Genomic DNA, 27,332 nt, shown 5'->3' with positions numbered 1-27,332 from the left:
TGAAAACTTGTCTTAACACAAGCAACCAGCTAAGAGTTGCCAGCTAAGTCTGCACAGAAGGAGCACATCAGCCCATTGGGTCCAAGAATTATAAAAAGCAAAACCAAAGATCAAAGGAGGGACTTGTGTAAGAACTTACATTCTGAGCACCCAGTTTGCAGAAGGCTATGGATAACAATGAAAGCCTAAAATCCATTTGCAGAGTCCCCATGTGGATTAAGCTGCCATCAAATTTGAACTATTACAGAGCATTGGGTAGGGATATGAATACTCTGGCCTTCAGAGTGCATTGCAGAGTGGGTTACTTCAGATACAGATGAAAATTTAACGTGTTGTCATTTACCTTCCCTTTTAACCCATTTTTAATTGGTTCAGTTTCTATAATTTTCTGCTTTATTTCGGATTGAGGTTTGTGTCTTAATTTGTTGTCATTATTGAGGGTTTTGTTGTTTGGTTTGGTGGGGGGCAGTTTGGAGAAGAGGTTTGGTATGATTTTCTTTAAATGAAATCCAGGATAGGTAATCAATCCATAGAGACAATAACTAGATTAACCATTTCTTTGAGTTATGGCAGGGGGATTGGGAGAAATGGGGAGCTAATAATAATTGGCGCAACAATGAACAGATTGTTCTAAAATTGTGGTGATGATCGCACAACCCCTTATAATATATTTAAAAAATTCAGTTGTATGGTTTGTGAATTATAAGCCAATGAAACATTTTTAAGAGTTCATGATGAAAATGGAATTAAAAGACAATGGAATTGTCCCGGGAGCTTTGTGTCCCTTCAGCATTTCAAAGCCTGCAGTATCAAATATATAACACATTGTAGAGCATACGATTCCAAGCTCTATAGCCCTGTTGCCGCATTGACACTCAGCTGCTCTCTGAGAGGTTTGCGGTTCAAATATACCCAGTGGCTGTGCAGGAGAAAGAGCCTGGTCCCTCCGTGATCTGCTCCTGTAGACATTACAACCTTCAAGAGCATTTGGGACAGTTCTGTCACAAGGGACACTATGAGTCCGAGCCAACTTGAGGGCACCCAGCAACTACAACCGATCTCCGGAGTGCTCTATAGCTGTTACTACCCAACATCAGAGCCCTGGACAGGCAGTTACTTTCAGAATCAAACAGTATTTTCCCTCTTTACCTGGTACTTGTTCTAGTGCCCAGTTTGAGAAATCCCAAACCAATCTAGGATGCCATAGCTAATAGAGCGCATGATACCCTCTGGGGACCCAAACATGACAAAGACACCTACAAAATGTTTGAAAAGTTGTAACTATCAAAATAACATTTCACTAACAATGGTGCTTTTGACTTCCCCACATGCCCCCCCCCCAATGAGGGTGACTTTTACATGGATGGTAAAACGTGAGATCCATCTTTTAGAAAATATACATTATGCTTGGAATTGTTTCCCATTTGGAAATAAACTGAACATAATCCAATTGCTTCGCCCACCCCACCCCCTCAATCCCCATTTTCTACTCAGGGTTGTAACATTGTACTAGATGTTTCCGTGACAAGTCTATGATGGTTGCAGAAATGCATGTGGGGCTCACTCAACTGTATCATCTACAAAACTTAGTTTATATTTAAATTATTGAAAATAAAGTAGGAGGTGCTTTCTTTTTCTTCATGGTGTTTTCAGGCAGACATCAGGGTTTTCTCTTCTCCCTAAAGAAAAATCGTTTTAAAAAACGCTTATGAACTGTCACAATGAGAACTAAATGCACACTTTGTTTCTGGGTGCCCCGGAGTCCCTTTTGACTCACAGGGACCCCGTATGACAGAGTAGAACCGCCCCCACAGGCTTTGCAGCCTGTCATCTTTATGGGAGAAGATCACGCGGTCGTTTCTCCCAAGGAGTCACTGGTGGGTTCGAACCAACAATCTTTTGGTTCGAAATTGAGTGCTTAACCACTGTGGCGTCCAGGCTCCTTCAACTCTAATTTGTCGTAATTAAAGTTTCCAACTGCATTTAACGAACAAGGCTGCAATGCATTTACCTCGAGCAACTACCTTTTTTTAACTGAATTTTTTTTAAAAAAAGGTCCAATACTGGTATGAAAAGAACAATTGGCCAATTTGTAAAATATTATTCTGTTTACACTTCCATTATAGAGGCTAACTATTCATTAATTTCATTATTTGCTTAAGTCTAATTATCAGTTTATGCCTGAGTCTGGTTCACTGTCAAAAAGGATAGAACCATTCATTTTCTTTTATCATAAATATTTATCCTTTCAATCAAGGCACATCCTTACTCCAAACAAGTGATTAATACCTTTCAATAGACAAATATCAGATGGCTGCAGATGTTGGCTGTCTAGCTTGACACATATCCTAAAATTGCTTTACTCAGGAGATAAAAAAATGGTGCCAGTGTAATAATAAAGTCTAGTAAATCAATATCATTTGCTACAATAAAATTCCCTTAATTCAAGCACCCCAAATTCAAAACTTCAGTCATGTGGGCCTGGCTAATATTGGATTTTACATTCCTGACACAAAACCAAATGTCCAAGCGAAGGTGAAGGAGAGTCCAGGTGGTATCTGAATGAGTCCATCATCCAAAGGTGTACTGTCCAGATTAGTATAGTGAAAAGGTACTTAAGTAACTCCAAAAGGGGCTGGAGAGATCAAGATGGGACAAACCCATAAAACCAACACTTTTGCCATCTAATTCAATTCTGCTCATTGCAACCCTGCAGGACAGGGTAGAACTGTCCCCTAGGGCGTCTGAGGTTGTCCGTCTGTACTGAAGCCTGTTGCCACGACAGCCACCCATGGAGCAGCTGGCATGTTCATATCTTCTACCTTCTAATTAGCAGTCAAGTGCTTAATCAGTGCACCACCTGGGCTCCTAATGTTGGGGCAAGAGAGTTGAAATATTGTTGGGCTCAGAGAATTGGAGGTAGTTGGCAGAGCTTTATTAAAAGTTTAACTATGCTACTGTTGTCTTGGGCTGTCCTGCTGATGGCAACTAATGGCGACCCCACGGATTAGGAAGTAGAATCGCTCCATTGGATTTTTTTGACTATAAGGAACCCTGACATTGGACTGCCCGCTGCAAGGCTAACAGTTCAAAACCACTAGCTACTCTGCAGGAGAAAGATAAGGCTTTCTAGACCCTTAAAGATCGATAGTCTAAGAAACACACAGGGACAGTTTTACTCTGTCCTGCAGGGATTTTATGAATTAACATTGGCCAGATAACAGTGAGTTGAGTTTGAGGATTTTTTTTCCCCCGGGATTGGGATTTTTTAAAACTCCATGAAAGTAAACTGCCAGGCCTTTCTTCCAAGGTCCCACTTGGAGAGTTCAAACTGCCAATTTTTCAGTTAGCAGCCAAGCACTAACCATCTGAGCCACCCAAAGGACAGTAAAAGTTTATAGTAGAGTCTATTGAAATCACAGCATGTGAATTGTTTTACCCCTCTTAAGTCATTTGTCCTACAGAACTTTCTACAACTGACGGTTAATGAAAATGTTGGCTCATAAGACTGAGCTTCCAAAACCTATCAAAAAGGAATGGTCCTCCATACCTGTAGTACCTTGTGTGCTTCTAGCAGAGGGCTTCTTCTCCACTGGATACTGCAGAGGTATTATAATGCCTTGATCGGGCTTCTGAAATGCTGAAATGAGATTTTTTATTTTCCGGAAAAATCTTTTATGGACCCCAGGAGCTGTCTGGAAAATAAAAGGCCAAGCAAATTATTCACCTACTTCATAATGATGCAGGGAGTTGGGGGCGGGTGGGGGGGGGCTAAAAAATGTGTGAGGAATGCCTACAGAGATAACATTTGTGTAACTTGTTCAAATATTTGAACACATGGGAAGAAAGGAAAACAACATTCCCGAAGAGCTGACTTTGGTTGGCTGAATTTCCCCACAAGAGGAGCTAATGAGCTGTCATTTCTGTTCTCCCAAGGGTATTATTAGTTTACACATACTAATGCTCTTCGCCCTGCCCTTCCTGCCTGCTACCCTTCAAGATCCCGAACCTCTAAGGGAATACAAGCCATTACGCACAATGAATTCACCTACAGATAGGATGCTGCTAAACACAGAAGAGGACACACACACACACACACACACAAATCCTACAGGACATTAATAAAAAGCCCAAGGAGCAACAACAACAACCCTTCATCATGCCACCGTATAAACTGCTACATAGGAAACGGCACCTTGGTCATTGTGCTACACACAGGGACTGTTTAGCAGGCCGCATACTCTTTCGCTTCACAATAGGCCCTGCCTCATCCTGCCCAAGAATTTTTTTCCTCCTTGAGAAACTTCCCTGTCCTGAAATTGTCCTCTCTGTGAACACCTCACGTGACAAGATTTTTCTTTGTGACACGAAAATCCAAGATTGTATAAGTTTGCCTTTATGATTCTGTTTATTTTTTAAGGAGCTTATTATTTGCAGGTGATTATTAAAATGTAGTCCTTCCCTGACATCTTTTCTCTTACCAAAAGAACAACAATAAACTCGAAACAATTTTCTGCAAAAGATTTGGAGCCAAGCTGGGGGCCTCACCTCAAGTGTCAGTTGACATGGTCAGTCAGGATTGCTATGAGCAATGGAACGATGGCTCTGTGTGTCATTTTTGTTTTGTTTTAGAAAGTGGTTTTTCAGTTGTTCCATGTGGAAGTCTTTTGAGGTGGGAGCTGAGGGATTGTTTGTTTGCTTTTGTTTTGTTTTCAGCATTTAATGAGAAAGCACGAAGGCGGTCATGAAGCCCTCTGTCAGCTTCCCTGGAGGAAACGCACTGTTGAGAATAAAGCTGGGTCATGTCCTACATTGGAATATGGAATTTTTTCATAGAAAAAAATGCAAAGTCTCCAGAGAATGATTGTTTTTATTCCAAGATAACGTATACCCATATGATCGCAGTCGATGTGGAACACTCTTCCATCCAGCAAAATCCCTATGCTCACAACACCTTCCTGAAACCCTCCTGCTCACCCAAAATAAGCCCTGACCATTCTTGCAAGGGTCCAATCGGTTCTTTGGCTCCCAAATTGCATCAACAACTTGCACAGGCTGTTGCTTAGAGACACAGCGTGCCTCCTGTGCCTTCTTGAGGGTTTCCGGTTTGGGGCTGGGGGTTTCCAGAGCAGGTTCCCATGTCTTGCCTCCCTGTTTCCTCACAGGCCAGCGGTCCTGGGCTGATTCAGTTCTTTTCCTTTGACAGATCAGAAAATGGAAGTGCAAGAGACTAATCAGCTTGCTCAAGGTCACACAGGTAACAAGGAAGAGAACTGGCACTTGATTCCTGGGACCTGGTCTCTTGCCTTTAAGATCAGGACTGTACCAAACAGGTTCTGGTAATGCTAGTCACTAGGATAGAGAGAAACTGCACTCCCTCGGTGTGGATCGAGTTCAAACCCAACATCTTTTTAGCTGTTCTTGTGGCTTGTAAAGCCATTAGTTGACGGGCGCATTGTTTTTGGCATTGAAGATTGATAAGTATGTAACATTTGATTATCCATTCTAATGGAGAGAAATAATAGCACTGGGTATACAAGAGTAATTTGGATTTGGGATGTAATGTTTCATTGGCAAATGACTGACCAAATGTATAGGGATTGGCTTAGCCTAATAAATTTAGTAGGTATTGCTTAGATTAATAATTCTTTAACATCTGATAATCCAAGCTCGAAGACACTGAAGTCTATCCAGGAAGGTGAGCCTGGAGTTAGAAATGAGTGGCTGGCAATGCACATATTCTTTGTGTGATCGGCTGTAGGTACAATTTCTAAAGTAACTTTTCCCTTGAAACACGTGACTAAGCGGACACATGAGACAATGATCCAATCTAAAAGTCTACCTGAAACTAGACAGACAATCTAGGTTCATTTTCAGCCCACACTTGCAACAACTTCCAGATTTCTCTCCATTCCCAGCACAAGCCTTGCCTAGGCAACTGTGTGCTATTCCCACGAATACTCCTGAAGTGTGGCGAACCAAAGCATTGCTCCAAAGAGCAGCCCAAGTGCCTATCATTTACCCGGTTCTGCAAATGGCTTTACCACAAGAATGGCACCACTGACAACTCCCATCCTATCGCTGAATTCAGCTATTGTTCACACGTTTACATTTTTCATTCTGCCGCCTCTTAATCGTCTGTGCAAACATGTTTGGATCACAGCTGGCCACCAAAATGCTCTAGAGGAAGTGCTTGCAGTCAGGTGGCATGAGCTCTGAGAACACACACTAATTTAATATTCGCCTAAGCAGAGAGCATCAATAAGAAGGCACCTTTAATAGATGGAAGAAGTAGCCATAGGAGATTTGAAAAATAAATCTAAAGAGTACTCTGAACTCTTTTTTCTGTGAGGCTAATCCATATCAACCTTCTGCTCTCTTAATAGTGATATTATTATATAAGCGGGATCAGACTTCACAGAGTACGATGCTATTTCTGTTTCATCGCCTCGGTCATCTTTAGCATGATCACGAAGCATGGGTAAATCTTCATATGGCATTACACTGGAAGCAGAGAGGAGCACGTTATAACCCAGGTTGCTCAACCCAAAGAATCCTTTCTACAACCCAAAAAATATGTTCTTCAGCTGAAGGCTACCTCCACAGAGAAAAGGGCTATTGCTGGTCAAATGATATGCAACTATATAAAGGTGACCACATTATACACACATTTTCATAACCATAAATGAGGTTTACTCTCGACAGTGATGCAGAGGCGTTTTATTTTAAAAAGCAGGTATAAATAGTTCTGATTACAAATGGTACTGCATTTCCTCTAGTTCACACTCTAGCTGTCATGATCCTGATGTGAAATGGCAACATTTGGAAGCTTGCCCTTGCTCATCTTAGCAGAATTAATTGTTGGCAGTCCACAATTCGAGGATGCTAGGTAATGGCTGATTTTTAAAGGATAAAGTGATTTTTAGTTCTTTTTAACATCTAGACTTTAAAGTTCTTTACATACCTAGATTGATTGTTAACAGGGGTCAGTTAACATTTGTGTTTTTAAACAGTTCATAATGAAGTATTTCCTTGTAAAGATAAACTCTTTTAAAGAGTTAGAAACCAGAGACATTATTTGAAGTTGTACCTTTGCATTGTGGAGACTTCCACATCGGTAGCATATGATACCTTGGTTGGTGAAAACAAATTCACTCTACAGAACTTTTTTGGAATGACATAGAGACTTTTTAACATTTTCAGGCCGTCTCACAGTCATTGAGTGTATTCCGACTCATAATGACCCTATAGGACAGAGCTGAACTTCCCCTGTGGGTTTCCAAGACAGTCAAACTTTATTGAAACAAAAGGTCACATATTTCTTCTGGTGAGTTTGAACCACTGACTTTGTGATTAGCAGACCAATGTATAACCCACTATGCTAGTGGTTCTCAACCTGTGGGTTGTAACCCCTTTGGGGGTCAAATAATCCTTTCACAGGGGTCACCCGATTCATACCAGTAGCAACAGAAATAATTTTATGGTCGGGGAGTAGCCACAACTTGAGAAACTGTATTAAAGGGTCACGGCATTAGGAAGGTTGAGAACCACCGCACTATGCTATGGAGAGCTCATTTTTAAAGCAACAGAATGTTTTTTTCCTAATGAAATCCTACTCTGATTCCCAGTTCATAAGCAAAATTGAGGGGAACCGCTCCCATCAAAGGCAGGCTGGGAACCAAATCACACTGATTTACCTTCCCTTCTCGCTTTCATGTCCCTCAAGTACCTCCAAGACCCCCAGGTGGAAGAAACTAGAACTCTGCAGCCAGTAGAAAATCCACTGCATTGTTATCGCCTCTCTATTCCACTCATCCAAAGTTACCTGCGAGGCCCAGCTCGAAATCCTGACCCCACTCGTCCTGCAGTCCTGATTATTATAACTCTTGCAAAGACGCTTCCTTCTATGAACTCCTGTGCTAGCTAGTTTACCCTTTGACTCGATACAACCCTACATTGTTCAACACCAGGCCAAATGATGAAGAGCTTCCTTTAGATAACTCAAACTCACTGCCATCCAGTCGATTCCAACTCATAGGGACTTTTAAAAAAATACTTGTATTGGGGGCTCTTACATCTCTTATCACAATCCATACATTCATCCATTCTGTCAAGCATGTTTGCATATACGCCGCCATCATCATTTTCCAAGCATTCTCTTCCCACTGGAGCCCCTGATATCAGCTCCCCGTTTCTTCCCCCTCCCTCCCCCAGCTCCCCTCCCTCCCCCACTGATAAGTTATAGATTATTATTTCCATATCTTACATCATCCTCCGTAGCCCCTCACCCACTTTTCCGTTATTCATCCCCCTAGGAGGGGGTTCTAGATTGATCCTTGTGATCGATTCCCCCTTTCTCCCCCCACCTCCCCCAATCCTCCTGGTATTTCTACTCTGCTTGTTGGTCCTGAGGGGGTTACCTATGCTGGATTCCCTGTGTTGCAGGCTCTTATCTGTAGCAGTGTGCATGCTCTGGTCTAATCTATTTTATAAGGTAGAATTGAGGTCATGATAGTGGGGGGAAGGAAACACCAAATAACTAGAGGAAAGTTGTGTGTTTCATCGGTGATATACTGCACCCTGACTGACTCATCTCTTCCCTGCAACCCCTCTGTGAGGGGATATCCAGTTATCTACAGATGGGCTTTGGGTCTCCACTCCATGCCACCCCCCATTCACATTGAGTATTATTAAGTTCTAGGTGTTAGATGCTTGATACCTGATCCCATCAACACCTCATTGTCACACAAGCTGGTGGACTTTGTTGCTTCTGAGCTAAATGGCCACTTGTTTATCTTCAAGCCTTTAAGACCCCAGAAGCTATATCTTTTGATAGCCAGGCACCATCAGCTTTCTTTACCACATTTGCTTATGCACCCATTTTGTCTTCAGCAATCGTGTCTGGAAGGTGAGCATCACAGAAAGCCAGATTGTTAGAACAAAGTGTTCTTGTGTTGAGGCAGTACTCAAGTCAAGGCTCAATGTCCATCTGCAACCTTAATTCATAACATTATGAACGCACATGCCTGTATTTAGGCCTCTATAAATGTCTTTTGCCTCCTGGTTCTTTCCTCTATTTCCTTTAACTTTCCTCTTGTCCCACCATCATGGGTCTTCATTCGGGTTTAGTAATTTGTCGCTGCTACATTGCCCTTGATTAAGCCCCACTAGGCAACCTAGGACCTTCTTTCCATTGATTTTAGTTCACTTGTTCCTGGGTTGGATTCCTTATAGGACAGAGTAGAACCACTCCTGTGGGTTTCTGAGACTGTCAGTGTTTATAGGAGTAGAAAGCCTGATCTTTTCCCCTTGGAGCAGCTGGTCATTTTGAACAGCTGATCTTGTAGTCGGCAGCCCAATGTTTAAACCACGACACCACCAGGGTGCCTGTCCTTTATATACATTATCTCATGTACTCCTCTAAATGAGTCTTATAGACCATACTTTGGCTTATTGTAAAGATTAAGAAACTGGGCTACAACAAATTTAAATTGCCTGTCCAAAGTCATAAAGTTAGCAGGAAGGGACAATAACCCTAACCCTAACTCTGACCCTAAGAGATAAGGGTACCAGATGGGTCATGATTTTTAACCTCCTCCCTCATCCACTCTACAGTGCCAACACTTGCATTGGTATCATTTCACACACACACACACACACACACACACACACACACACAATTGCTGGTATAATCATTTCATCAGAAACCCAAAAGGGCAGTTCTACCCTGCCTTATAGGGCTACCAGGTGTTGAAATTGACTCAATGGCAGTGCACTTGGTTTTATCTTTGATCTGCATTCTAAAATTCCAGCTAGTCACTGAACTTTTTTTTTAATCATTTTATTGGGAGCTCATACAATTCTTATCACAATCCATCTATCCATCCATCGTGTCAAGCACATTTGTACAATTGATGCTCTCATCATTCTCAAAATATTTGCTTTCTACTTGAGCCCTTGGTATCAGCTCCTCATTTTCCCACTCCCTCCCCGTTCCCCCTCCCTCATGAGCCCTTCATAATTTATACTTTATTTTGTCATATCTTACACTGTCTGACATCTCCCTTCACCTACTTTTCTGTTGTCCATCCCCCAGGGAGGAGGCTATATATAGATCCTTGTAATTTGTTCCCCCTTTCTAGCCCAACTTCCCTCCACCCTCCCGGTAACGCCACTCTCACCACTGGTCCTGAAGAGATCATCTGTCCTGGATTCCCTGTGTTTCCAGTTCCTATCTGTACCAGTGTACATCATCTGGTCGAGCCAGATTTGTAAGATAGAATTGGGGTTGTGATAGTGGAGGGGGGTGGAGAAAGCATTTAAGAACTACAGAAAATTTGTATGTTTCATTGTTGCTACACTGTACCCTAACTGGCTTGTGTCCTCCCTGCAACCCTTCTGTAAGGGGATGTCCAGTTGCCTACAGATGGGCTTTGGGTCCCCAATCTGCACCCAACCCCCTCATTCACAATGATATGATTTTTTGTTCTTTGATGCCTGATACCTGATCCCTTCGACACCTCATGATCACACAGGCTGGTCTCCTTCTTCTATGTGGGCTTTGTTGCTTCTGACCTAGATAGCTGCTTGTATATCTTCAAGCCTTTAAGATCCTAGATGTTATATCTTTTGATAGCCGGGCACCATCAGCTTTCTTCACCACATTTGCTTACGCACACATTTGTCTTCAGTGATCGTGTGAGGAAAGTGAGCATCATGGAATGCCAGGTTAATAGAACAAAGTGTTCTTGCATTGAGAGAGTACTTGAGTGGAGGTCCAATGTCTATCTTCTACCTTAATACTAAACCTATAAATATATTTCCCCATCCTCATATGTAAATATGTTTACATATATGCATGCCTGTATTTAGACCTCTATAAATACCCTTTGCCTCCTAGTTCTTTCCTCTATTTCATTTTACTTTCCTCTTGTCCTACTATCATGCTCAGCCTTCATTTGGGTTTCAGTAATTCCTCTCAGTTACATTGCCCTTGATCAATCCCTACCAGCTCTCTTACACCCTCCTTGCCACTGATTTTGGCTCACTTGTTGTTCCCTTGTCCCTGGGTTGGTTAGCACCACTTCCTTTGCCCCTACCTCCCCCTCTCCCATGTCCCCTGGGAACCAGTCCCCTTTTTTTCTCCTCCAGATTGTTTACCCAGCCTATCTTATTTAGATATACCTGCAGAGATAATAATATGCACACACACAAAAAAAGACAGAGCAAAACAAATCAACAAAAGAAAACAAAATAATGACAACAATAGCAAAAGAAACAAATAAAAGGAAAGCCTGAAAATAGTTTAAGGTCTGTTTGTTGAACGTTAGGAGTTTTCCTGTCTAGTCTGATGGTCACTGAACTTCTAACACATTGTTTTATCTCTTAAAAATCTTGCTTCCTTCATGAGGTGTGCACAGAATCAGGTATCAAAAGATCCAAAACAAACAATTATATCAATGTGAAAGATGGGAGTTGGAGTGGAGACCCAAAGACCATCTATAGACAATTGGCTATCCCCCCACAGAAGGGTTATAAAGAAGGGACGATTCAACCAGAGTACAGTATAGCACCGAAAAACACACTTCATTCCTCTAGTTCCCGAACACTTCCTCCCCCACCCCCCACTACCATGACCCAGTTCCACCTTACAAATCAGGCTAAACCAGAGTACCCACCTTGATACAGACAAGAGCTCTCTACACATGGAAATCAGGATAGATAAAACCCTCGGGAACAATAGTGGGAGTAGGATATCATGAGGGTAGGGGAATGGTGGGAGTAGGGGTGGGATTGTGATTATAAAGAGACTTTTTTCCAGCTTTGTCTCCCTTGAAGACATGTCAAACATTAGACTATTTGCTAGCCTATGGTGGGAAGTCAGATGCTTAGAGACATCCTCCCTGAAGGCAGTCAGTTGCCAGACTAGTGACTGGTCAAACCACAGGTAGGGCCCACTCTGCTGTTAAGGACAATGGGCTACTTCTCCCTAAAGGCTTGCAGTCATCAGTTTGGTTCCTGCAGGGTGGGCTTACATCATACTGATAATGGTTTCTGTAGTGAGCCAGAGAACAGGTCAAAGTAACTCAGTGACATCCAGAGTTAGGCTGCCATCCTGAACCTAGGATCTGCTCTTCTTGTCACATGTATACCCCCAATCCCTCCTCTTCCTATTGCATGTATATCCCTAAATTGTCCCCCTCTCATTGCTGTATAACCTATAGTGCAACCCCTTCCTGTGATATATGTATTTATCTGTAATTTGTGGGATTGCACTCCCCCGAAAGGTATATAGGCCTGGGTTAGCAATAAAGATCCCTCTTGGCCTTTCTTAGGCTCCCTCCCCTCTCTGGTCCTCTCTCCCCTGTTCCCTTTCCCCTTGTCCTCCTTCCCCTCCCCTTTCTCCTGCACTCGGCCTCCCATCTCCATGTAAACCACCAAGCAGGGCTGAGGTGAGCATGCTACTATGAAATGTGTCTAACTCCATTATTTCAATCTCTCTTTTATCTCTCATGCTCTCTATGACTTTATTATAATCTTTATATATGTATATATATATTAATCATACAATTGCACCTATCGAACCTGCGGTTAGTTGTGGGGAGCCGGCCATTTCCCCCACAGTGGGGGAGGAGGGGGAGAAAAGGGGTTCCCATGACAGTGTTGGATATATAGCCCACGCCCCAGGGGGATGAAAAGCAAAAATGTGGGTAAAGGGAGATGGTGGACAGTGTAAGACACAAAATAACAATAATAATATATAATTGATCAAGGATTCACAATGGTGGGAGGGGTAAAAGAGGAGCTGATACCAAGAGCTCAAGTAGAAAGAAAATGTTTTGGAAATAATGATGGCAACATATGTACAAGTGTGCTTAAAACAATTGAATGATGGATTATTATAAGACTTGTAAAGACCCCCCCTATAAAATGATTAATTTTAAAAAATCTTGCTTCCAGATTCAGATCACTCTATACCAAGGTGGCTGGTCAGAACTGGAACCAAAATTGTCTCAAGGCATCTCAACGATCTGATGGACATTCTAATAATTTACAATTTTATTACACATTTATTAAACCAGCCAAAACTTCAAGCACCTCCACGAGACCCTCAGCAGCAAACATAAATAAATGAACAATACCTCAGCACTCCAAGAACCGGTTTCTGTCTGGGACACTCGATATGTATAAATGAAACCTTGAAACCTGCGAAAGAATAAACTTGATTACTGAGAAACTCCAAAAGAACAATGACTGCTCTCCCTCTGAGCTTGCCTTTTCAAATAAAAGTGACGAACGATTGCATTCGTACAGGGGAAAGCTGAGCATTTCTAAATTGCTACTATCTGCCTAATCACAATTCCAAGTCTGCCTTTTTAAAATGTATACTTCTAAGGACCTGATGTGTCTAGTTGACAGAGTATTTGGACAGAAGAAAACTAGAGGCCTGTTGGAATAGGTAGAAATTGTGAATTAAATGGTTCTCACCAATTATCATCTTTTAAAATTTTTAAGCAAAGAGACTTATTGAAGGAATCTTACAACTGCAGCTGGGCAACCATTTGTAAAATTACAAATTTCTCCAAAGTACAGAAAATGAGGAGAGTTTTTATGCAGGAGACGTTTTGAGGACAGGTAACTATTAGTCATACTTGAGTAACTATGGGGCCTGTGTTTAGAACCTCTGGTTTAGAGACAACTCCTACCTAAGAACAGACTGCTGTAAATCCTCTCAAAAAAACAACTCACTGACCTCGAGTCAATATTGACCCTAGAGGGCAAGGCAGAACTTCCCCTGTGGGTTTCCAAGACTATCACCGTCTACCGAAGTAGAAAGTCCAATCTTTCCCCCACAGAGCTGCTAGTCTCCAACTGCTGACCCTGTGCACTGCAGCCCAACTCGTAACCACTACACCACAGGGATGCTGTTCTTTGAAGTGGGGATAGCAAAGTTCGAGAAGCAAGATCCCAATACAGAAAGGGTCTCCAAAATGTTTCATAGAGTTTACCAAGGACCTCAGATGCTACAAGACAATTTTTTCGACAGGGGGGGGCGCCTCTGTACAAACCACCCTTGATGCTTACTTAAAGAAATGGACTCCATTAGGAAATCCCCAAGCCCACAGTAGAAGCAAACCTGGAATCTCCAGCACCAGCCCATCTTCTTCCACAGTAGTCAACTCTCCATCCTCTTCTCCTATATCATTCAATTGCTATTTTTAAAAACTTTTTATTGTGATCTAGAGGAAGGTTTAACGTGCAAGCCATCAGTTTTCCATTCAACAATTCATGCGCATTTTGTTTCATCTCTTTCACTGCTAGCCCCTCAATGTAACATTGCTTATCCTTCTTCCTCCTTGTTTGCCTGTTCCCAGTCCTCCTTCTTGCCTAACCCTACTGAACTTCTGAGCTATGCCCTTGGGTAAACACTACCCTTTGTATCAGAAATGGCTGATTTTTTAAGGTGCACATACTTCACTAGTATTATCATCCCCCCTTATAGATATGTATATTGTTTGGCTAAAAATGGAGCCATGAGAGCAAGTTCTGTCCCCGAGCTGATGAACGACCATAGTGCCAGGTGAAATAACCAAAATTCTCATCAGCAGAAGAATAAAAAAGGAAGCTTTGATGTATACAAACAATGGAGTACTACGAAACATTATCGAATAATGATGAAACGTGGGAACAGCTCATTGCATAGAGGAACATGAAGGACATTGTGTTGAGCGAAATTAGTCCACCACCAAAGGATAGCAATTGCATGACAACACTGTTGTAAAAAGTCAAAAGTTCACACTAAAAGAAACATCCTTTGAGCGTGTTGGTACCAGGGGAGAGAGGCAAAGGAGGGTAAGTCGCCGGCTTGAGGGTAAACAGGGGTTCACTTGGGTGACGAGAAAGACTGCACAGTAAGAGGGGATTTGGCCAAACTAATGGAGGCAGGGGAAGACACTGGGAGGAGCACAAGGACGAAAGGCAAACCCTATTACATAGCCAATCCTGTAATCACATGGTCTCCAAGAAGATGCAGTAACTGGCAAGGGAAGGAGATTTGGAGTACACCCACAAATATATGTTTGACAGAGGATTTTTGTACACAGGTAATTTACCTTTGCTGCAACTAAATCCATGAATGTGGTGCCGCACATACATTGGGAAAAAGTGAAGAAAACTTTTTTTTTGAAGATAACTTTTAAGAGATAGACAAACATCCTGAGGAAATAAGTCTCTGAGCCTACGAGCTCAGGACCATAGACTGCGAGACACCGAGGTCAATGTCCATAATAGAACCCACAAATACATTGTTGTGCATCCTAATTTGGTGAGTAGCAACTGGGGTCTTGAAAGCTCTTGAATGGTCACCTAACGTGCAACTATTGGTTTCACCCCATCTGGAGGAATGAAAAGTGATACAACTGGAAATACACATGGAAACTTTTAGTGTAATTGACTAGTGGACCATGCAAACATCACTGTCCACATCCCTGACACCAGAAGAATCTAGTGGGTGCCTGGCTATCACTGCCAAATGCTCTGGAGGAAAAAAGGTGGAACACAAATCAAAATCATAAAAGAGGTCAAGCATATTAGTTGGGGAGTCATTACTATTAAGCACATATAAAGCATTAATGTGCAAACAGCATTTCACCGGGTTAAGGAACTTAAAAATAGTAATATATTAATGAAATAGCAATATAATGTTATTGATGTAATACATAAAAGCCCTCAATCTGTCTTATAAGGTCTCTGTGAGTTGAAATCAACTTGAGAGAAGTGAGTTTACTGTACTATATAGAAAAATGTAGTACTACAATGTACTAGTTTAAGGAGCCCAGGTAGCTAACATGAGCATTGAGCCACAAACTGCAAGGTTGGCGATTTGAACCCACCAGCTGTTCCATGGATGAAAGATGAGGCTATGTGCTCCTCTAAAGATCTACAGCCTGAGAAACCCTACAGAGGGTCAATATGTGTCAGAGTTGACTCATTGAAGTAGGTTTGGTTTTATATATTCATTTGCATTATAATATATGATTGTGGTATGCTGTCAAGTTGATCCCCATAGGACAAAGAAGAACTGCCTTATAAGGTTTCGGAGCCTGTAATCTTTATGGGAGGAGACTCCAAGGTTTTTCTCATGTGAAACTGCGGGCGGGTTCAAACCATCAACCTTTTGGCATGTAATAATAATACACTATAATATGAGAGTAAAACCAAACTCATTGCCATCTAGTCAATTCCAACCCATAGCGACCTTACAGGGCAAGGTAGAACTGCCCTTGTGCGTGTATTATGAGAGTTCATATTACAGGAGTAATGAAAATGAGTACTTGAAGACAGCTTGTCATTTTCTGGAGTAATTATTCTCCACCATTACTTGGTGTCGATGTCTGCTTATCACTTATTTGTATAATTTGTTTCTACTACACCAAGAGTCTTACACACATGATCTCTTTTGAACAGCACATCAATTTATCTTGTGGGATTCATTTTACAGAGGATGAAACTGATATTTTGAGAAGTCACCAAAGCCACACTAAAGGACACGCAGCAAAATGGGGATTGGAGTCAGGCCCATTTGCCTCCAGAGGCCCAACTCTCGATCCTCACACTGTAATATGTCTATAGGATTTATTATATTGTACTGTTGTGATTGTTGTTGTTTTGTTAGGTGTCATCGAGTCAGCTCTAACTCACAACAGCCCTATGAATAACAGAACCAAGCACTGCCCAGTCCAGTGCCATCCTCTCTAAAGTATATATTTGGTAACACAATTTGCCTGGCGAACTTTAATGTCACAACAATGTAATCTCTATATGGAATTATTTCCAAGTATGAATCTGAACTGAATCAATAAGCTTTTATTTAATACATTTTCAGACTGTTATTCTGGAGCACACGTTTCAATCAATATTAGATCTTTGATTAGGACCTCCAAGCACCCACCTCTGATTAAAATAAACGTGTTTACATTTGCAAGAACATGTGGGGCTAAAGCCTTTCAAACTGAGGGTCATGCTTGAATAATGGACCGCATTTGCGAGTAATCCTCTTGAGAACTACAAGTCTTTAAATAGGTGAGTTACATCCCTGTGGCTTCAATCAATATTCATCTATACTGATTACGTACAGGGCAAGCAATTCCTTCGAAAACACTCTAAACGGTTTCATTTGATTTGAGACACAAGAAGAAAGGTCACTTAATTGCCGATAATATCATATGAAATTGTTCCACTTTTGTTATGTAGTGTTTGCCATTAAGTTTTAGATCTTATATAAAATAGTTTGAGATGCTCCTGCACCTAACATGCTGAATAAATATAAACTGCTACAGTGTTAATCCTTTTTTTTTTTTAAGCAATTGAAACCTACCTCAGAGCCCCTGATTTCAGTAAGTACTCTACAGGGAACAAGGCAAGAGCTTTGAGTTCTATTTTTCACCATGGGAACCTGAAACGTAGGGCTTTAAGTGATTTTCTTAAAGCAACGCAGCAAAATGGAGATAAAAGCAGGGAAAAAGAATTGACCCTTAAGTTTCATTTTCTCTCTGGGAAGCGATTAAGGACAATAATTCGGAAGCATTAAGGGTAACGTGAAAATGCATTATTTAAAATCTCAGCAACAATGGTAAGCAGCCAGTTTTTCACTTTCTAAAGCAGCGGGTCTCTAAAAAATACAATGACTCTATCCTTTTACTATAAGTCAGGCTCAGTTAGTCAAAATAAGTGGTTCTGTTTTGGAAGGGAAAAAAAAAACCTTGCCTAACGAACCTGATCTTATCTTGCTTTCAGTTAAGCAGCAGGAACCTGAGTACCACTTCAAAAGTTCTTACCTTCTTCAGTCTCTGAACAACCTGATGCCAATGATACACACCACTCCTTGTGACTAACATCATCTAACAGTAAGAAGTTCCTACCCTCCTCATCCTCTCAAATTTCTGAATGAACAAAATGGTTTCATTACCTCAAATAGCCAACAGTTCACCTGTCCCACTTTCGAATCACTGAAGGGGTGAAGTGCTGACCGAGTACGTATAGGCGACCCTCAGAAGTTGGTCACAAGTGGGAGAGAGCTGCAGCCTTGTAACTCTGATTTCAGTCTCCCGGCCAGCAGCATCAGCATCAGCATCATCTGGGAGCTTGTTAGACCTGTTGAAACTCAGTCCCAACTGAAGAACTACTGACTCAGAATCTGCATTTTGAACCTGACCTTCTTCTAAGGTCCATGTTTCTCCAAATCTTAGATTTTCATCACTAAATGTGCTTCAAGTCTTATTTTCACATTCAGCAGGCCAGGTTGTATCATCTGCATGTCACAGGTGGTTTTAGACAGTAAATGTGACACCATTTCTCTCCAGTTGGTCTTTCCTGACAGACCATATACCTGACTCAAAAATGCCACGAGTAGGCCATTTCAGCTCAGTGTAGTGGTTAGCGTTGACCCCAAGTGATAGCGACCCTCTGCCCATCAGAACAAAACACTGCATAGTTCAGCTCACCAGTACTTAGGACGTCAATCTCTCTGCTTTCCGTTTCAGTTTTGATGACTTCCCTAGACTTGTTCAGATTCGCACTTCATTCATTCCCCGTGCCAATTATTAACGGAAGTTTGCAGTTGTTTCTTCTTATTTTGAAGAGTGCCGCATTCGCGCATGAAGGCCCGAAAGTCTTTCTCTACACACATCGTGTAGACCGACTCTACTTCATGGAAGCAGCTCTTCCCCCGTCGTAGTTTGAGTGCCTTCTACCCTGGGGAGCTCATCATCTCTCTGACAGTGATCTACTACTAGGCATATGTTTCCACTGATTATGCCTTTCACGTCTCTTTGTAGGTCCTGTGTCCTAGTGTGTCTTAATCTGGAAGCTCCTCTGCAGCCTGTTCACGATGGGCGACCCTGCTGGTAGTTAAAGTACTGGGGACAGGATTTCCAACATCGTAGCAACAGGCAAGTCACTACACTGTGGCAGACTGATAGATGAGGAAATCAAGCTAAACACCCCTAAATAATGAGTTATTACTCATAATAAGGGAATAGTACCCAAAAAAGCACAAAAGTATAGCAAAATGTAAAGGTGTTAAACCCCTATATTTTTCACCATGTTTAAAGTAAATGGAGTATGCTGACATAAAATTGTTACATCCATTTTGGGCTATTCTTTGACTCTGACTCCCTTATTTAATATGAAAAACAATTTTCGCTTCTTTTCCCCTTGATACCTTTGTAGAACTTGTTGATAAGCCTGATATTCAAAGTTTCTAGTGGAAAAAAAACTGGGAACTAAATTATAGACCGATAACAGTAGAGTTTTTTCTTTTTCTTATTGCCATGAATTGATTTTCTTCACTGATATTTTGCTTTTTGATGGCTATAGTGCATGTGTTGAACAGTTCATAGCAATATTAGAACGTGCCTTTATTTTACCAAAGATTCCCCCAGCCTTTTCTGTTCTTTTTTTAAGTTCTGCTTAGAAATCAGCAAGAAAAAAGCAATCTGGCTTATTTTCTCAGTGGGTCAGTTTGGAGGACATATCTTAGTTTGGAACAGAGAAAACCACATCAATCTCTATTTTATACCACTTCAAGGATTAACCAAAAGGTGTAACTATATCTGAGTCCTTTATGACACTGCAAATAAAGCTTGCTAGGCCTCATCTCCTCTATGTCTATATAAACGAATGCTTTGTGCAAAATGTAAGGCATGATGATAGTGGGATGATTTTGTTAGCAAACAACAAATAAATATAACCTCCCCTTCCCCTGAATTGCTTCATAACATTTTATGTACCCTGGGTTACATGTTGGGCTTCTAACTGCAAAGTCAGCAATTCAAAGCCCCCTGTCACTCTGCAGGAGAAAGATGAGCTTTTCTACTCCTATAGCAAGTGACAATCTTATAAACCTATAAACACAGATCTACCCTGTCCTAAAGGGTCGCTATGAGTCAAAATTGAGTGAGAATGATGGTCTAAGAATATTCCTGGGTGGCACAGTAGTTGATATCAACTACTAACCCATATGTTGGTAGTTCTAACCTACCAGTGGCAAGGTGGAAATTTTGCTTCCATCAAGATTGCATCCATGGAAACCCTCTGTAGCACAGTGCTACTCTGTAACAGATGGAGCCTCCATGAGTCAGAATTCAATCAATGGCTTTCTTTGGATTTTGGATGATGATCGAACTTTGAATAGCAGTTATTGCTGTCTTTCAGAATCCTCATGGCATCCCTATGAGGTAAGTACTATTATTGTCATCATCCCCATTTTACAGATAAGGTAATGGAGACACTGAAAGGTGAAATCCCTTGCCCAAGGTACAAAGTAAGGGGTATTTCCAGGATACACAGGATAGAGTTCTGCCTGGAAAGTTGGAGCTCTTAACCACCAGTCTCTGCTGCCTCTCTCCTAGATTGGCTTCTAACATTATTAACTCCCAGAGGGAATGTGTGAACGAAAGAAAGAGGACACTTGAAGAGAACTCAGAAGGGGCCAGCTCAGACTTCCCCTTTGCTTATGCTAAATGACATCTTGCCATTTCAATCCTATACTGTCAACTGTGACTTTATATGGCAAATGTAATTCTAGGCTGGTCTTCATGTTTATTCTCACATTAATGGATTGTAGTCACAAAATACAAAATAAATTTAGTGGCCTACATTATCATGAAAATAAATGTGTCACCAGTGCATATCCAATTGTACTCAAAATCTAAATGTAAATGGTTTTAATCATCATTTTGGTGAGTGTGTTGACACATAATTTCCCTCTATTACACCCGATTAGCTGGAATTTTCTTTTGTCCCTGTCTCCCACATTCCTCCAGTACATTTTATGTATTCCTTGGAATCCCTGTAAATCTTAAAGAACAAATAGAGATAATTCTTTTATCTAAAGACGTATATGTCACGTGACTCCATTAGGTATCCTTGAGGCTATAAAACATAATAGCATTTGTTCTTCCGATAGAACACCAGAAAAGTGGAAAATAAAATCATTTATGAACAAAAGAACGACAATCATAGAAATGAACTATGTCTTCAAACTAAGCATTTTCAAATTGCTTTCCTCTTTTCATCATCAAGTGAACTCAGTGGGCATTCAGAGTTTACCTAATGGCTGTCTACCTTGAATAAGAGAAAGGAAGGAATGTGAGAGCAGGTAGGTAAAGAAACGATATACCTAGAATACCAAAGAGAAAGGGGAAAAACATGACATTCATAAGAACACTCGGCACACTGGCTAAATTCAAGAAACACACATGAAATCAGTAGTTTTGTTAGGCAACAGAAAATACAATGGAAAAAGAGCTCATTTATGATAGAAACCAATGGGGAGATCATGTACACATTTACTAGAAATAAAACTACCCTGTTATGCTGATGAATGCAAGAGTAAATGAGTGAAAACAATAGAGGGAGCTATGTTTTTGTTATCATCGTTATCAAAAACTATGTTTTTGATGGGAAGACCAAATTCTTTAAAGCATAATGGTACTTACTTAATTATTAATTAGGTTAGTGTAATGCCAAAGGGATTTTTTTTGACCTTCCAAAATGATTCTAGAGTTCATCTCAAAGTACCAATAGGCAAAAGTGACTACTGGTAATAACTTTTTCATGTCTTCAAAGAAAATCACACTTAGTACTAGAAATACGAGAGCAAATAGGCCAATGGGTCAAATAGTCTGGAGAAAAGACTTGCTATACATAAGAGTTTTATACATGGGGACATAAACTAACAAACAATAGGAAATGGAAGTTCTATTTTTTAATCATGTTGTAACAATTTGAGCTACCTGAAAGCAAAATCAACTTAGATTTTTCTTCACATCTAAATAATATCCCAGGTGGAATTTAAGAGTTAAATATGAACTAGCTGAGCCACACATTTCAGAGAAAATCTAAAAGGCAGTTTTCTGACATCTCTGGAAGAGGAGTGACTTTCTAAGCTAGGGAGCAAAGTGAGGGACAGATCTGAGGGCTGAGGCTGACACTGTTTAGTTTTGTATATCAAATAATAACAATAATGAAACAGTAACACCAAACACTCACCTGAGGGGAAAACCTGCAACAAACACAACAGATCCATCAAGGGTTAATGCATAAAAACTCAAACTATGTTAAGAAAAACAGTATGAACCCCCAATAAAGTGATTTTTAAAAGTCAAGAAAGAAAGAAAAGCAGTATGATCCATGTGGCCAAAATGGGCAGAGTGCACAAAGAACTAGTTCATGACCAAGGAAACACAACAACTTAATAACCATGTAAACGACATTCAATCATTAAAGAGAACAATACAAAATAAAGCACAAGAGACCATATTTCAAGGAGCATTGGTCTTTGACAAGCACACCCATTGCCAGCAACGGGTGTTGTGGTGAAGCACACTCTTTTGCATTATTGATGAGCATATAAATTAAAATGGCCATTTAGGGAAAAAGAATTGGTGCTCGTATATACAGCAACGATCCTGAGCTGTCCATGTTTTCTGACCTCAAAACACGGGGGGAGTGTCGCCGGAAAAGAGGTGCTAACTTGATGAAGGAGAAGATAGTACCCTACAAAAGAGCAGATGTGAAAGAGAAGGGGAGGAGGCAGGGCACGCTATTGAGAAGGTTGAGAAGTAGTTCAAGTTGTTGTACAAAAATAATGATCTGACATATAGCCCCCACCTAATTCACAATAAAAAAGTTAAAGAAATAAAGAAAATGCCCAGAGGGGAATGGGGAGCTAATAACAATGAAGACACAAAAGAAGAAATTGTAGTGATGATTGTACAGCTCTTCTGAATAAGATTGAACTATTGGACTGTATGGTATGTGAATTAGCTGCCCATAAAATTGTTCAAAAGGAAGACTGCAACAACATTAAGCACTACATGGGCACAAGGACATTTTTTTCTTTGAGTCACAATAATTCTTTTTAAAGTTCAGATTTGGAAATAATGACAAAAATATTCATAAACATAAATACAAGTTACACTTCATAGAGTGAAATATGGATCATGAAAGAATAAATGTACATAAAACAATAAAAATGATGTCATCCACATATCGAAAGCTAAGGCTGCTAACCACAAGGTCAGTAGTTCAAACCCACCAGCTGCTCCATGGGAAAATGAGGAGGCGTTCTGCTGCTGTGACGATTTACAGCGGCAGAAAGCCCAGAGGGGACAATTTGCAAAAAGACTTACTATGAAATATTCTAGATATATGTAGAATAGTTGATTGCATGAGAAACTTGAAGACAAGCCATCCTAGAACTAGAAATGCATTTCGGTTTTCGGAAAGTGAGCTGAGACAAACTTTGAAAGGCCATAGCTAAAGGATTCACCCCTAGAGAAAGAGGCGAGCAGAGTTTGAGAGAAGGGCCCCTGGTCGTGCAAAGGTGAAGTGCTCAGCTGCTCGGAGAAAGGATGCCTCCTCTGGGGAAAGACCTGGACAGAGGACAGCTTAGAGCACCCTAGGGGACAGTTCGACTCGGCCACATGGGGTCACTAAGAGTAGGAATGGACTCGCCTGCACCAAGCAATTATTTGAAAAGGTATATGCAATCAAAAGACAGAAACTCAAGCACCACAAGACCTTCGTAGATAACAGTAATGGACAAAACATTAAATGGTTGGACATGTGTTGGACATTTTTCATTTTAATTTCAACAACACATCATCCACAAAAGTGTTTTGTCTTCAGATTAGTAATGATGTCTTTGTTATGCCTGTGTAGTGCCAAAATGGGACGTGGAATATCTCAGTTTATGAAAAACACCCAGATTATTTTTATATATATCACAAAAAAAACTATTCGATAACCCTCAAGGTAGAATATAAAATAAGGGCTTGAAGGGAGAAGATCCTAGGATCAAAAGAGTTGAGGAAGTCTGGTAAAAGGCAATGTGCCTTTGTATTGAATGGGACCCTGGTGGTGCAATGGGTTAATCATTGGGCTGCTGACCAAAAGCTAGTTTAAGGTCAACAAACGATCTTCTGAGGAAGATGAGGACCTCTGCTCCCACAATGATTTATGACCCTTGGAAACCAGAGGTGATGGTTCCTCTCTGTCTTATAGAACAGACAGCAACTTAGTAGCTGCAGGTTTGGTTTGGGTTTATCCCTGCCAACTCCAAACCAAACTCACTGCCTTGGAGTCAATGCCAACTCAGAGCGACCCTACAGGAGAGAGTAGAACTGTGAAATTCCAGTACTGTAACTGTTTACGGGAATGGAGAGCCTCATCTTTCTCCCATGCACTGCAACAGAGCAATTTGGCTATGTGTCCCAAAAGACTTAGAGGCTCCTGTGTACTAATAAAAAGACATACTTGAGACACTCTCAAATTGCCTCCCAACTGCATTTGATGGAAAGCTAAGAGTCGTTTTTAAAATCCATTGAACCAAGACTCACTTTCTGTGAAAAGTATATATTTGAGAAGTTCCAACTTGCATAAGTGAATTCCTTATGGGGTCCCGGCCAACATGGGAAAGAGGTTAATGTTCCATTCTTTGCTTATACATTGCTATTCCTTTTACACAATAAGGAAACTGAGACCCAGAGAGGTTGAATGACTTCCTTAAGGCCTATACCCTGGACTCTTGATACCAAACTTAAGCTCTTTGTAGTTAAGAAGAGGATTCATCTTAATAATTCATGAATTCACTGAAAAAAATTTACTGGGTACCAACTGTATGCCAGGTTGTGTTCCTGGTGCTGGATGCACACAGCCGTGCCATCCCCCATGTGGGTTACATTTCAGCAGGAGAGCCCAGCCTGGAATAAGCAAACGAAGGAATGGAAGAGTGTACTGAGCTCCTTGAAGACAAATTGATAGCAAAGCAGAAACGGAGAGAGGACACTCACTTTAAACAGGGTTGTCAAAGAGATTTTCCCTGAAGAATAAGAATTAAATATATTTGGGGTGGAAGGACCAACAAGGACAAAGACCCAACAAGGGGAGCATGAGAAAGGTCCTTGAGAAACAGCAAAGTGGCCAACAGGCCTGAAGCCGTAGGTGAGTTCTGCCACATACTGTTTCCCTGTTCTCCCTCCCCTCCCCAGGCTTTTTCTGTATCTTCTTTTCCACCTCAGCAATGGGCCCAAATGTAATCACTAGGAGGAAGGCACACAACCACAAAGTCTTTCAATCTGATATGCATAGGCTTGCTATGAGTTGCAACTGATTCAATGGTACCTAACCACCACAACAGGTTCAGGCCCATCATCCCCTTTGTCAGCTTTTTGTCAAGTAGCTCCTTTCACCTCCCACTCACTCTTCCACCTCCAGTTGATAAGAAAAGACGCCTGTTCTCTGTCATTGGCCTTTCATAGTTTCTAATTGGAGAAGGCAATAATATAAGCCAACCACGAAGATCTGAGCCCCAGAAACTGAATAGCTTCCACATATTGAATTCTGTATAATAAATGGCTTTAGCTTGGCCAGAAATCCGGGGGTATTCTGATGAACCTAAAAGTTCCAGAAACCGATTGGTCATTTTCAAAAACCAGCATACAAATGAATGTCCTCTAACTCCACCCGCCATCTAATCTTCAGGAGGTACTTCAAAAATCATCCATTTCCCCTCATTTTGTTTTTGCCTAGGAACTCCTGTGCAGGCCTGGTGGCTTCTGGGTGCTCTTATTCTGCTGCCAGAAAGGGCTGGGCTAGCCTCTTCTCTAGAAATGCATCCCCAAGAGCACTAAACGGAAGCCAGCTTAAAAAGAGAAGAAGGTCACATTAGCATACACATTTTGGACATGTGTTATGTGCCGAGTCCAGTGCTAATTTTTTTGTGTGTGTGCATTAGGACACCTATTTAAGGGAGAAAGACGAGGTTTTTTTACTCCCATAAATAGATACAGTCTCGAAAACTCACAAAATTCTGCCCACTGTGTCCTGTAGAGTTGCTGGGAGTCAGAATCAACTTGCTGGCAGTGGGATAAAGACGTTTAACCCTCACAATCCCGTAGTTATAGTACATCCCCATTTAAGGATGCAAAAACAGAGGGACCAAGAGGTTAACTCGCCAGGGGTCATAAGCCTGCATCTGACTAGCAACAGGCTCCGATATCAGATCTGCCTGACTCTGAGCCAGGGAACCATGATGAAAGAGCATCTGATTCAAAATGAGAATTTAACCTGAGACAGCCCATGGCCACGAGCAAGAGTGAATCATAAGGAGGGTGTTTCCCCCTCTGTGTCCTTTCTTACTATTGTCAGTCCTGGCTTTTCCCCCCCTCTCACATAGGGTCCTTTCTGAACCCCCCCCCCAGACCCTGCACAGCTCCTCTGAAGGACGTTAAATGAGCAGATTCAGTCAGGCAGTGTTGGTCCCAGCCACCACTTCACAGCCATTCCGACCTAAGTGGCTTTATATTCTCTTGGCCACGGGCTCAAGGTCAGAGTCTTCCTCCTCTCCTTGAATTCCTTGCTCTTCCTTTGCCATGACCTGTTTAGAAAGGTAGAAGGGTGGCCTTGCCTTTTCTCAGGAGCTGGTCGCCCCAAATCTGGTCAGTCCATGATTCTGGGGATCCACCTTGCTGATCTCTACTAGAGGACAAATCTGAAACCAAGAGCCTGGCCCTGCTTCCCCATCCAAAAGAACATGCTCTGCCAGGGACTCCAAAGAAGACGCTGGTTCCTCCTGGAACACAGCAAACTCAGGACATCAATCCCCAGTCCCAGGTCAAAGAGTGGTTCACCCCTGCCATGGCATGGACCAGGAGAAGCTCTCAGGGCCACTGAGCAAGCAGAGGAGGTGGCCTCTGGGAATTCTGGGCACCTCTGCTCTCCATGCCTGCCACCATAAATACCTGAGCCTATGCAGGTGCCAGGTCTGGCACTAAACTGACCACTGCAGGCCCGGCCCTGGGCCATGGCAGCAGGATACTCACAGTACACAGAGGCAGTAGGCACCCGGGATGGTCTCGCTGTCCCTCAGCAAATAACTGCCGTCCAGACCTGTGGCGAGCAGGAGACTTTCCCCGGTCTCGCGGCTGATTTTGCCATGATACACGGCCACTGCCTCCATGGCCTGGCGGACGCTCGGCTGCCTGTGAGGGAAGCAAGCAGAAAGGAGACCGCACCACTGCTGCAGCCCAGCCACCTGACTCCCAGTTCAGTCAGATGTTAGAAAAAGACACAGAAGCACTAGAACAACAGGATGTTGGCGACTTGCCCGAAAACCTCCTTTTCACACTTCAATAAAGGACAACTCAGCAGTTCAGCTTCTAGGTTGTTGCCACCACTGCCACCACCACCCCTTCCCCATATCCTAATTAGATGGGGAGGGGAGAAAGTTGGAAGAAAGTCCTGGCATGATTTGGAGTGTGGTACCA

The 27,332-nt window shown here is 41.7% G+C and overlaps 1 protein-coding gene across 2 annotated transcripts; it reads right to left on the bottom strand.

Annotated features, from left to right (window-relative positions):
• Positions 1 to 1,638: 1,638 nt before the first annotated feature.
• Positions 1,639 to 27,025, bottom strand: SH2D1A (SH2 domain containing 1A). 2 transcript variants are annotated; one of them, XM_075538258.1, is made up of 4 exons: positions 26,889 to 27,025; positions 13,143 to 13,206; positions 3,551 to 3,695; positions 1,639 to 1,679 (listed from the first exon to the last, which is right to left on the bottom strand). In XM_075538258.1, the coding sequence occupies exons 1-4, from the start codon at positions 27,023 to 27,025 to the stop codon at positions 1,639 to 1,641; spliced, it is 387 nt and encodes a 128-aa protein (XP_075394373.1). The 2 variants fall into 2 exon arrangements, with proteins under 2 accessions (XP_075394373.1, XP_075394374.1); XM_075538259.1 differs by having other exon boundaries at positions 3,560 to 3,695.
• Between the last annotated feature and the right edge of the window lie 307 nt (positions 27,026 to 27,332).

The sequence above is a fragment of the Tenrec ecaudatus genome, chromosome X (genome assembly GCF_050624435.1).
Source record: "Tenrec ecaudatus isolate mTenEca1 chromosome X, mTenEca1.hap1, whole genome shotgun sequence".
NCBI lineage: Eukaryota > Metazoa > Chordata > Mammalia > Afrosoricida > Tenrecidae > Tenrec > Tenrec ecaudatus.
The sequence above is the reverse complement of the archived record's forward strand: the minus strand, read 5'-3'. Positions and strand labels throughout refer to the sequence as shown.